This window comes from Polyodon spathula, chromosome 19 (genome assembly GCF_017654505.1).
Source record: "Polyodon spathula isolate WHYD16114869_AA chromosome 19, ASM1765450v1, whole genome shotgun sequence".
Classification (NCBI taxonomy): Eukaryota; Metazoa; Chordata; class Actinopteri; order Acipenseriformes; family Polyodontidae; genus Polyodon; species Polyodon spathula.
In genome coordinates, this window is record NC_054552.1 from 6,560,960 (window position 1) to 6,573,718 (window position 12,759).

Consider the following 12,759-nt stretch of genomic DNA (forward strand, 5'->3'; position numbering starts at 1 on the left):
GTTAACACAGTAACATCTTGCAGAGCTCCAACAATTCTGAATTCAGCTATAATGATACAGCAACTCTGAATTCAGCTGTTATATTTACTGTACTGTACAAATGTAACTATGCAATAACCAATATTTCGTTTTTATCAGTCATTTTATTACTAGCTTTTTTCTCTTCCACTTGAGGGACAGATATTTCTGCACATTTTGGTAAAACATCGTTGTGGGTATTCATATGAAGTACATTTTAAGACATCATAGCCATATACTCACTTAAAATAAATACATTTTTAAGAAAGCATTGTTTTCCCATACCGTACAACAACGTACTTCATGCTTTAGCCATCATCACTGTTAGGAGGCAACCCCATAGCCTGGTATTAATTAGTCTGCTAAAGGAAGACCCCCCAAAGCATACCATGAAATAAATGTGCCTGTGGTTTATCACATTTACTGTACCTCATTGGTTAGTATTTAATCTAAGGGTTTATGTGGTACTGCACTTTTTGCTTATAATGTTAGTTGTTCAAGGAATAAATTATATATTCATAAGCTAGTAGAAAAAATTAACTGATATGATAGGTAAAAAATAAGATTGCACAGCACAATGTTACCACAGTGTTACAGTTATTTACAAAAGAATGCCCCGTTGACATTTTAAAAATGCAAAATGTTGTTATCCAGGCTGAATATATTTTATTCAGTGTCCAGAACATTCCATATGACTGTTTCATGAGCTATTACAGACAATGAGTCAAACATAATTGCTGCATACTGTACAGTTTATTATTCAGATGAACCCGTTATTGTGTACAGGAATGGCGCTGAGCTATGTGAAAATGGACTTTTGGTCTCTTTGGCTTGCTTCCTTGCATAAACAGAGCTAATCAGCTTCAGTGAGCCTAAGTTAAACGTGGTAACCAGATTTCACATGTAAAACAGTTTTTAACTGGTGGATCACCTGTAAATAGCCACTCTAATCCAGGAACGTCGCCAGCATTTATAACACTTTTATATAATTGATGTTACTACCGTTTTACAGATTCTATTTAAATAATTAAAACTGACCCCCACTTCTGTTTGTCAAATTGGGACCTGGGTGGCAGTGGGGTTAGGTTTGTTCCCACACAGAATCCAGTCCTGCAGAGCAAAGTACTTGGTCTTGATGAATCTCACATTCAAATATACAAATACCTAAAGAATCTCCAGAATCAGTTTTCTCTGCAGCTGATTTTTCCTTTGATTTTTACATTTAAGCAAAACCACCCCACCACCAGTATATGAAATCTGCTTCTAAAGTAAATTAAACGCATTGCGAATGTTATGATTGGATATACATATTAAACCTATTTGGTGCTGGACAGAATTGTGTTATTTTATCCGTAACACACAGATGCTAATGATTCCAGAGTTGGCCCTGTCCTTCTCTTTTCCTCTTCTTCTTTTGTACCATACTGATACTGCAGAGTGTAAAGTGCGAGTTACAGATGTTTTGTATAACGAGTTTGTAATATCTGTCACAGGATACGTGATATGTGCTTACATAAGCAGTCTTTATGGGGAGTTGTACTTTTATTTTGGAATGCAGATAAAACTCCAAAATATGTGCTGGATAAATATAACAGAATGTGTCTTCTGCAATGTACAGTAATGTGTAAAAAGCCAAATTTGCCTGGAAAATGGCCTTTTGTCTTTTTAAATTATGCCACCTAAATGTTCAAGTGAAACAAGCCACATGCAACAGCAGCCTATGCGTTTCACTTATCTTTGGACTTTAGTAATGTTAGCATTGAGTGGAAATTCAGCCTTGAATTAAGAGCAGATCTGTGGATGCCACTGGACTTCTTAATAAATCCATACCTCTAGTGTTAGCCAGCAGTGTTAGCCTGGAGTTCAGCTTCCACCTGGTTTCAATGCAGGGCTAGAGAACTGTACAGTCATTAAAAACCCAGCCTGTTACTATTTTCTCTCACATTAAAGTGATTGTATCCTCTTTGCTCTTTTTGCTTTTAATACCCCATCAACCCATATTGCATGTGTTTCCAATTGTGCGTAATTTTAGTGTATAAAACGCAACCACAGCTTATTGGAAATGGACCTTATGTAAAGTTATATAGGATGATGTCAGTAAACGTCCATGTTCGCAGTGAATGAAGCATGGATGCCATTAGGGCTTGCTACTATTAGTCCCATGGAGTCGGCGTTTAGTTCATTATGAATTCCATATGGATTATGGACCATACTGTTTATATTACCGAGAGCTGTTTCATTTCTGTCTCTTGTTTTATATGTTATCTGATGCCAACATACTGTAGGCATTTGCCAGGATGGTTGTCTAAAGCTTTACTTTAGACTATAAAGGTACTCGTAGCTAGTTGAAGACAATCTAATATTGGCAATAGCAGGGCTCGAATATAACGCCGGTCATGCAGCAGTTGCCACAGGTGCCCTTATCAATTGCCGCTGTCATGCCCCTCAAAATGTATGTCTATTCACAGCCATTATGGCCGCAGTGCCCTTTTAGCTACAGCAGCTAGAGAGACGCCTGTATTAGGAATTGTTTAGACCCAAATGATAGCATGATTACGTGGTTACATGCTAACACAGAGCACAGTACGGTAACCCAGGTTCATGCCGCAGTTGTGATGGTCACCAAACTTGTGTGAGTACGTTTTAACTTAAAGTGAAACGTTGCATTCCAAAAATTTAGAACAGGAACGAAAAACAATAAAAACACAACGTGCCATTAACAAAATGCCTCAAAAACTTAATAAAGAATTATAATGAAAGGCTGAAATGCAACAAGAGGTCAATAATTAACAAAAAATAAAATGGGAAGTAATAAGGTTACCGTATCAAGTTGAAAAAGCTCTCTTTGTGAGCTCCTAAACCAGTGTTGTCATTCCCATACTTAAATCTTATGGTGACTAAATAAAGTTTGGAGTTAACATGAACAGATTTTATCGCTTGATGCATCTTCTTTAGCATCTATCCCAGATATATTCGTTACAAAGAAGCAGACAGGGTAATTTAAGATGTTACCATAATGAAAAACAGTAAATGTAATTTAAGTTTTGTACTTCAGCAGAACGCATATAAATACTTGGGACTGTAATTAAATGAAATGTACTGCAGCTTATTTGATTGCAGTAGTAAAGCTCCCATTCATTAAATTTAGTTTTCAGATTGTGAGAATAGAAATATCTAACATATATGATGCTGTGTTTACTGGGGTGCATTTAATATCGTAAATAACAGAACTAACTCACTGAAACTTGTTTTTTATTGACGCTATAAATGGTTACTTGTACAGTAAAAAAATAAGAGCTGGCTGTGTTATATAGACCAGGATGGCACTATTCTGAGTATGCCAGCTGCAGCTTGCCATTTCCAATACAACAGGACACAATTAAAGGTGCGGTCACCAATTCCCTACACAACACTTGCAAAATATCTCAAATATCAAATGCAGAGTTCATTGCAGTCATCAGCTGCATATATTACCTGTTTAACAGAATGAGGTAACAAACAAGTGAGTACTAACATAGGTTACTGTTTTAGTATCACTTTAGTGTCTTAAGCAGTTGAATATGGTAGCAACCAATTTGCTCCTAAAGTGTCACCCAACAATTGGATTTTGGCGACCAAAAACCCAGCATTTTCGGAATAAATAAATAGATGTTGTTCCTTCACGTAGCCAATAATTAGCTTTATATATGAATTCTAAGCAAAATTACACAACACACTTTGGCCTTGACTTAAGTTTAGTGGCCTTGGTGCCCTCTACAAATGTATTGAACTGAAGGCCATGTCCCATGGTACTGCAAGTACTTCTTATTATAGAATTGATTTAATGACACCTGTTCTGCTGTTGAGACTTGTTTTGCAAAGTGACGTTTCTGTACTGGGGTGAGTGCATTTTTTTTTGTGATGATGAAACACTCAGGGATTGTCTGGCACAAGCTGCATGATGAAAAAGCAATAACAACAAATAATATTGTTCAGTCTTGTGCTGCAGTATAACATGCAGGGATATCTTTAACTGCTGGTTTAGTCTTGCATGCTTGAAAGCACTTTATAAGATTATTTAGGGTAATTGAAATTCTTTTTTTGCAGGACAGTGGCAAAGGGTTTGTTTTGTGCTTAGTAACTTTGATTTGATCCAGGGCCCAGCTTCGTTCCCATAAAGCAGCTCTAGAGGGGAGGTCTGAACATCAGCCGCCTCCAAGGAAGGTTGGCAGCAGTGCCACTGACCCCCAGCAGAGGCCGTTGCAAAGGTACTTCATTGAAACGCAGGGAAAGCAGGAATACCAGAACCTTCTACATGCAGAGGTTAGTTAGGCAGATGGCTGGAATGATTGGTTTCGGAACAAATGAGGGTCATTGTCATCATTCTGGAATCATGCATAGCTTAAAGTTAATCAATTGCACAAGTCACTCCAACTTCTGTTGCTTAAATAAACGTTACAGCCCTTATGAAGGCCATGCTGATTTTTCTTTTTATGTTTAACCAAATTTATCAAGAACAAAACTGTGCAAGCAAGAGTGTTTGTGTTGGTGAAAATTCAGGAATCTAAATTGCGATCAACACTCTTAAAATGTGCTACTGCTGTAGATAAACTAGTCATATGAGTATTTGCATTAAAATTGTTTTACGTAAGCATTGAAATAATCTGTCTACAATTTTTTTTTTAATTATCAGAGTATAGGGCATATGCTGCTGGCTAGTTGATTACAGTTTTCAGATGTAATTAACTGTGTGGTTGTTGGACTTGAGCCTAGATCTGCCAAGTCCTAAATGTGCAGAAAGCTGTGTGCAGTACTTCGTAAGATGAGGTGCACTATTGATAAGTTACAAGGTAAGGACAGTATGTTCGAGTGTGTGATTGTGATGACATACAGTACAGCCATTTATTATTATTTAAAATATAATAGTTTGTGAATGTGATCAGGAGTGGTTATTGCTGTTGGCTTTTTTAACAGGCAACAGAAAATTGTGTGGAGTTTTAAATTTCAAGCATTGATTTCAAATTACAGTTGGTGATAAACTGTTTTTCTGTGGCATTGTCAAAGGCATTCTCGAATAGGACGCAAGGCCAGACATACCTGTATCGTTGACAGATTTTATGGAAACAGTATTAATCAGTTAACAAATAGAATGAGTCTGAATATTTTATCACTAATATGTCTCAGATTGGTTTTGGGTCTTTTTTATTTTTAATGTTTATTTCTGCTTGGCTGTGCTTGTTGCAAAGTGAACCAAATTCTGACCATTGTCCAAATTGTCTGCCAATAGGGGAGAAAATAACTTGTATAGTGTATTACTGGTAATATATATATATATATATATATATATATATATATATATATATATATTTTAGTACAACGTAACATAGTTGTACGTTTTTCAACATGCAAATATATTGCAATTATATATATATATATATATATATATATATATATATATATATATATATATATATATATATATATTTTATACATAACTTCAAAATGCTCAATCACTGTGAATAAAAAAAAAAAAAGCTGATGTTTGTGTTGTGTTTTGTACAGTAAATGAAATGCTCACATACGCGGCAAGGTCCTCTGCTGTAAGACCAATCATTGGAGACACATGTAGAGTGTACAGAACACTGATGAATGTGGTGCAGAGTTCTGAAATCTGAGGCTGTCAGTCAAGATTGGAAATATATGGAAATATCACAAGTAACCAACTGTTTTCAGTTAAAAGGGAAGTGGGGATTTGATTGAAAGAGTGTACTGTAGGAGGAGTATTATTTGCCTCAACCTGTCCACTGAGTCGCTGCCTGTGCTTCATGCCAGTTTCCGTCTGTTTCCCAAACTGCACCCAACTGTAACGTCACGGTGTCATGATTCAGTGATCCTGTGGCTTAGATTTCACAACAGTGCTTCGCTTCTCAGCACTGAAAACGAGCGGTGCTGAGAACTTGCCTATCCTTCTTTTAAAGGGTTTTTAGGTGACAGCTGTAAAGAAGTCAGTTGGTGTGCTTCAAAAGGTGTGTAATGTACCAGCTATAGTACATTTATTGGCTTGCAGCATACCTTCGTCCTGTGTAGAATTCATAATGTTTGGGATCAGTGTTAGCAGTGTTTGCACAGTATTCCCTGTTGCATTTTTTATTTTTTTTTTAGACCTAATGTTTAAGAACCAGTTTAAATTCAGAAGCTACTATAAAGTTATAATTTTTTTTTCCTTCCCTCCAGGTGCCAGTCAGCGTCTCCACCCCCTATTTCTTCCCCAGTGAAAGGTCCCACACACCCTCTGAGTGATAGTGACGAGCCCTGCCGGAAGGGAAGGTATGCCAAGGCGTCAGACTCTAAGCTTCTAAGTCTCAAGAACTGGAGCAATAGAGCCTCGACCCTAAGGAGTGGCTCCACACTGCCCTCTGACATCGACTCTCAAAACAGACTCCTGAAATCTGTCAGCATTGGCTGCCTGGACACAAAGCTATCACTTTATAAACCTCTGGGAGGAGGCAAGGACCAGAAGGAGAACCATCAGGAGGACTTGGCCAAGGATGGAGTAAGCAGCAACCAGCTTGGCTGGAGCACGCTGTCCTTGGGACCTGCCTCAAACCACAGGAGTCTCTCCCTGAGCAGGAGTAGTGTTTGTTCTCAGTCCCTGGGCATCCGGAAGAAAATTTCTGAATGGGAGTGCAGGAAGGCAACTCCTGCTAGGATGAGCCTCTGTCTGGACAAGAGACCGCTTGGAGATAGAGTTGGCAACGAGGGTTGTCCGATCATGCTGCCCTCCCCTTGCAGCGAGAAGACCTTTGACTTCAAGGGAATCAAGAGAATGAGCAGAACGTTCTCTGAGTGCTCTTACCCTGAGACTGAAGAAGAGGAGGCCTTGGATAAAGAGCCTCTCCCCAGATTCGAAAAGAGACTGAGTAAGATCGAGCCGGCTAATGCTTTCCTCCGCTCAACCTCAAGGAAGGAGACTTCAGCTGTGCTGAACAGGATACAGAAAATCGAGCAGGCACTGAAGGACAGCCCCAGTCGGGGTCCTCCTCAGTTCCTCAGCAATTGCTATGGAGCAGACAAGGTACGAAAGAAGTCCTTCACTATAGGCTCCCCAGATGATGCCGGAAGCGTGTGCAACAGCAAAAGGGGCAGCTTCAGCTCTGTGGTAACGGAACCAGATTCTACCCCTGGGACTGACAAGGTTTCTAAAATGAAGCAAAGGTTCAGTGTGAGTTCTGAAAGCTCCTATTGTCCTGAACTGCTTCCCGAAAATCCTGACAACACTTCAGTAAACCCTGTACCCAAACCCAAACGCACCTTTGAGTACGAAGCTGACAGGAACCACAAAAGCACGGCTAGCAATGGACTACCTCCCACCCCAATCTCTGCATCCCCTCCCCCACTTCCATCAACACCGGCACCACCTGTCACCAGGAGACAGAAGAAAGAGAGCATCTTCCACAGGAAGGTACAAAACAGGTAAGAGTCCTTGAATTCCTTCATTTTGCATATCTTATGACCGAAGATTATTTATTAAGTTTTGCTGGTTTACCACATCAGAAGTGGCCCGAGAATATAGCAAAGGGTAAAGGACACAGGTCAGGGTTTGCATTTTACTGTTAGTTATATTTATTATGTTTATATGTTTAAAAGCATGTGATTTTTATGTGCTCTTATTTTAAGTACAGAATAAAACCACTCCAAAATACACACCAAACCGGTAATGCATATTAATTTTCTAAAGAGGTGTATAATATATTCCAACAATTACAGACCCATCTGTAGTCCACAATATTATCATTGTATTTCACTGCGCAGTTTTCATTTTGTCTGGACTTTGCTTTAATTTGAAAACAAAATTTTAATGAATCAGCTTCAGAGAGCAATATTCACTTGATCAAACACAACCCCATTCGAAATATAACCTTGGAGGTATTTTTAAAGCATCTATAAATTACTAGTTCAGGCTTTATGTCAGTTTAATATATAGAGTAACCTGTTTTGTAATGTGGTTGTCAGGGTCCAATATTGGCATTTTTGTTCCAGAAATGATTTTCAATGCCCACAAGCCAAATTAATACTGTAACTTATGGTGGAAAATGAAGAAAAAAGACACACAGAATTAGCAGGTACTCGAATCCACGGTTTATTGGGACGATTATTCCCAGGGCCACACCAAAAACAATAAACAGCTTGTCTCACTTGGCGCTGCCCACACTGATGTGGGCAACCCCCCCCCCCCCCCCCCCCCCCCCATATGCTTTTATGTTCCCAGCTCCCTGTTGACGTGATGAAAAGATAGCTTGCACGTAGCAAGTCAGCTACAATGGCAGAAAGGAAAATAATGGTGCTATAAAGAAAGTCATTTAATTTTACAACAAGAATATAGTCAAAAGTAAAACCAAAGGTATAAACCCTGTAATACAATCCAGTTGAACTATAATATAATTCAAAACAGACTTTTTTGAATGGAAGCCGACAATTCCTGTCCAAAGCTGTAAAACATTCTAAATTTCATATGGTCTTTTCAACAAGTTCCAAATAGCTTTGTGGAAACCCATTAATTTCAAATCCATAAAAAATAAAAATCCATTGTAAACTGGTGGAAAAAGATGTCAACAAACAATATTTTAAACTGCAGTATCCTGAATAATTAAAACTGCAAAACGTATTGCTAGAATTGTTTATTAGTATTAGTATTTTGGTTAGGGCTAGCATCCAGTCCAGTGAGTAGAAGAAATTTCTTCTCATTTAAACAACAAAAATGACCAATTTAGAGAGCTTGTGCTTTCACTATTGTATGAATCCAGGGTAGGTACTGCTCTGGCAGTGTCAATCCAAGCTTTCCCACACATCACTGCCAATGTGCCTCATCACCCCACATGCTAATCAGAGGTGCCTGTTAGTATAAGCATACTGTTTCAAGCTGAAGTATCTCATACTGTTAAATGTTTAGGATTTGTTTTTAATCTCCTATCTCTTGAATGTTATCGATGTCAAAACGAATAAAATATTTTTTGTAATGTTTCTGCATCGTGGCTGATTAAAAGTGGAAAGAGCAAACCATTTTACTTGTGTTTGCTAGAAAATCCTTGGAGTTTGAAGATGCTGCAAGCCTCCAGTCCTCACACACACCCTCCCCGACTGAGAACGGTACTGCCTCCCCCGAGACCCTCAGTCGATTCAGTTCCAAGAGCACTTTACAAGAGAATGCTTATGAAGACATTGTAGGTAAGAATTTTCCATGCTGATATTTTTCGTTTGTACTTATGCCCAGGCCACACACAGCAGTAGTCAGTAGGGCTCTCAAGCTGATACGTTAATACTAAGTGTGTTCGCGCATTCTTAGCTTTACTTAGATGCCGGGAAATACTGCATATTTACTGTATGTGGAACTTTTCAGCCAATAGCAATAAATATAAAGGCACATACACAATGGACTCAACAAAATACAATAAACTAGGCTCTGTAAAACTCATACAAACATCGAAAGTCTGTGTTTTTTTTTCTTAGTCCTGTCTGTGAATCATGACTTTTGGAAACATAGAAGAGTCACCTTATGCAAACATGAACTATATAGTAACATCGGCTGCACTATTATTGAACATTATTAAATAAATTACATTTGTAATGCATTTTGAAAAAAAATGTGGTTTGTCATACTTAAAAATAGTTAAGTCAGGCATATTGGTTTATGTTCATAAAGTAAACACTTTACATAAGTCTGGCAGTCCTGGCTGGACGTTCATAAATGTGGACTGTATAGAACACTCTTCAGTATACCATCCAACAGGAACATATTGCGCCTTTTCATTACATATTGTATTCTTTATAAATGCTTGTTCTTATGTGTACAGCATCTAGTTCCATTGCTTATTTAGCAAGAATGAAAACTGTATTTAATAAATAATTAATCATATATTAATTCATATATATGAGCATGCCTATTAATCTATTCTACTGCACTGTAACAGGCTGTTTCCATGGACAGCATGAAAGTGATTGCCAAGATGCACATGTGGGTTATATAATGTCTGTCTTGATGTGGCTCTGTGGAATTTGGAAGTCACGGTTCAAATTAATCTTGCATCCCCTATATGTTTGTTGAGTCTGCTTTTCATAAATGAAGTATGAAAATATTTTGAGTTGATACATTTTGTTGCCTTTTATGTTAAGAGTCAATTCAGGCCGCTTCATAGAGATGTCCAATTATCTCTGGCAGCACAACTGTGCTTTGGAGAACCCTTGATCGGGGTGGGGTTCTGCTTATAAGGAAGTGTGACATTTGCAATTTAATTGGATATAGCCATACTTGGTCTTTTAATAAGTCTTCTTGTAAGTTTTGGATCCAAATAACTGCCAAGTTCCTCAGAGTGAGACAGAGTGCATAGTTATATATGGTAATAACCACAATCAGGCCACCTGAAAAACAAAAAATCCATGTTTCATTAATCCTTTTGTTACGCATACATATCGTTGGTAATATAAACAGCTGTCCTTCTGTTATGATGAAATTCTATGACTTGCTTTTAGTCTGAAGTGATTACAGTGTTTCTAGTTACTGTATGAGAGCTACAGAATGTGCTTTTTCATTTCTTTAACTGTCTTGAAAATGAGGGACACAAGCTTTTAAACACAAAGTAAGTGCACAGGAAATGTATTAAATCTTCTATCGTGGTAATGCGTGTAATGAAACTGATGCAGGTTCGTGCTTTGTAAAATTTTCCTTGAGCTTGTTGAATCGAAATGTAGTGTGCCGTGTTTGTTTGCTCAGGTAACCAGCCAGGTCAGTCCGGGGTATATACTTTGAAATAAATGGAGGCCCATACAGGCCCGTGTTGCATTGGGTTGAGCCAGCTGTCCTGCATTGAATAAGTGTGTTGTGATTAAACTCCTGACTAATGACCTGTAATCCCCTCCAGTTGCAGTGTTCACATTCTTCCTTACCCTGTATGGTTTTACGACCCAGAAACCCTGTGAGTTAACAGACCCTTAGACTACATTAGCGTACCATTAGTGAAGAGTGTTTATGTGTGAATTCCCATTGTAATACAGTACATTATGAAATTCCAATGCAGTGAAATAATACTACTAATTTGCCAGTAGAAACAATTCAATGGCAGCTGTTGTCAGGCCTTCTAACTAAAGCAAAGCAGAAATAATTGCTAAATATTTCAGGGGCATACTTGCATTAATAAAAACATATCTCAGCTTTCTGTGGAAAAGAACAGAAGATTAAATAACTTCAAATGCCTTTTCAACTGTTCTGAGTAGTGCTGTTGCTTCAATCATATTGTTCTTTATGATATTAATATCTAAGTAGTTTCCAGCTTGTGTCAATGTTACTGTAGAATGGGAACTGTCCAGCTGTCTTTGGCGTTCTCGTTCCAGAAGGTGGTGTGTGGCTTGATTGCACACATTGTTGAATGATTGCACACATTAAAATAAAAGAAACTGAAAATGTGCAAGTTTATAAATATACCAACTTGCTTTTGTATTTATCACCAGAAGTAACACACACCCTGTTTTGAAGATTAAGACGAATGTAGAAGTGCAAGTCTTTTTGTAGCGAAATTTATAGTGACGTAAAAAACTAATGCAGGTCATGTCATTGAAATCATGGTAAAAATAAACACACGAAGATATACAAACCAAACTCTTTTATGGCGATTCCTGTGCCATATAAATACAGTAGATTCTACTGTACTTTTTGTCATGCGTTGTATTGTCACACCTGGCAGAAATATGTTTATTTTGTAAGCTGCTAAATCATGAAATATGAAAGGTTAATGTGAACACTTAATAAATATGCTGTCGTCAAAGATTATTTTGAATGTAGTAATCAGAGCAGTTAATACCTACTTTCAACTTCATTGGCTGCAAAAGAAACACATAATTTTCCCCCAAGCACTGTTATTATGCAGTCATATTACAAGAGCAAATATAGCTTACAGGGGTTTGTACAGTAATGATATAAACCTCTAAAACGTTTCAGCAGGATTTAAGTAAGACATTCTAAAATTCTAAACATTTTGGAACAGAAAAGGAAGATTTAAAGTTCCCTAAAACAATTTTGATCTAGATTCTAGCTTTTATTTTCTCCCCATGGGGATGAATCTCCCCAGCGACAGGGATATAGAGAGACAAACATACAGTATGTATGTTATGTATGTCACACTTTTACATATTGAAAACCACTTTCCTGATTTGTGCTGAAACTTGATAGGACCTTCCTTTGTACAAGTTAGTATTACATTTATTTCCTTTTGTGACATGTAAGTTGCCAAGTGAACAAAGAATCCTGGAAGAAAGAACTACTATAATAGAGATCTGCTATAATAGAGTCTGCAGTTACTGCTGCGTGGCTGGGCAGAATGTGGTTTAGCTGGTAGGTTTGTGTGAAAGAATTCTTTCATCAGTGAAGCTTTCAGCCCTTGGAAATGATTCCAGGACAAGTCTTTCTCATTACAGGAAAGTGTAAATTTTAGGGTTTCAGTTGTGGTGTGTGAAAGGTTTGCTAAAATGAATAAAGGGTTCAAAGATATCCTGTTCACACTACCTACTGAATACAATACAATACAAAGACGATCAACGCGTTTTCAACATGGGATTATGAATTAAGTGAATGACAATGGCATGTTTTTTACGCATGCAATGTGGAAATTGTATTAGTTTATTGAGTACTAATGCTTACCGTTATGGTTGGTGCCTGTAAATGGAGTTAAAACTGTGCCATTTCACTGTATGTGGGTGAGTCATTATCTCCGT

General features: G+C 37.7%; 1 protein-coding gene across 3 annotated transcripts in view; it reads left to right on the forward strand.

Moving 5' to 3' along the window:
• Positions 1–12,759, forward strand: part of LOC121294290 (DENN domain-containing protein 2B-like) — a 64,501-nt gene that overhangs the window by 26,870 nt on the left and 24,872 nt on the right. For all 3 annotated transcript variants that reach the window (XM_041217863.1, XM_041217864.1, XM_041217862.1), the window contains 2 exons: positions 6,232–7,470; positions 9,077–9,222. In XM_041217863.1, coding sequence (XP_041073797.1) covers positions 6,232–7,470; positions 9,077–9,222 — 1,385 coding nt within the window. The remainder of the gene's footprint in view (positions 1–6,231; positions 7,471–9,076; positions 9,223–12,759) is intronic.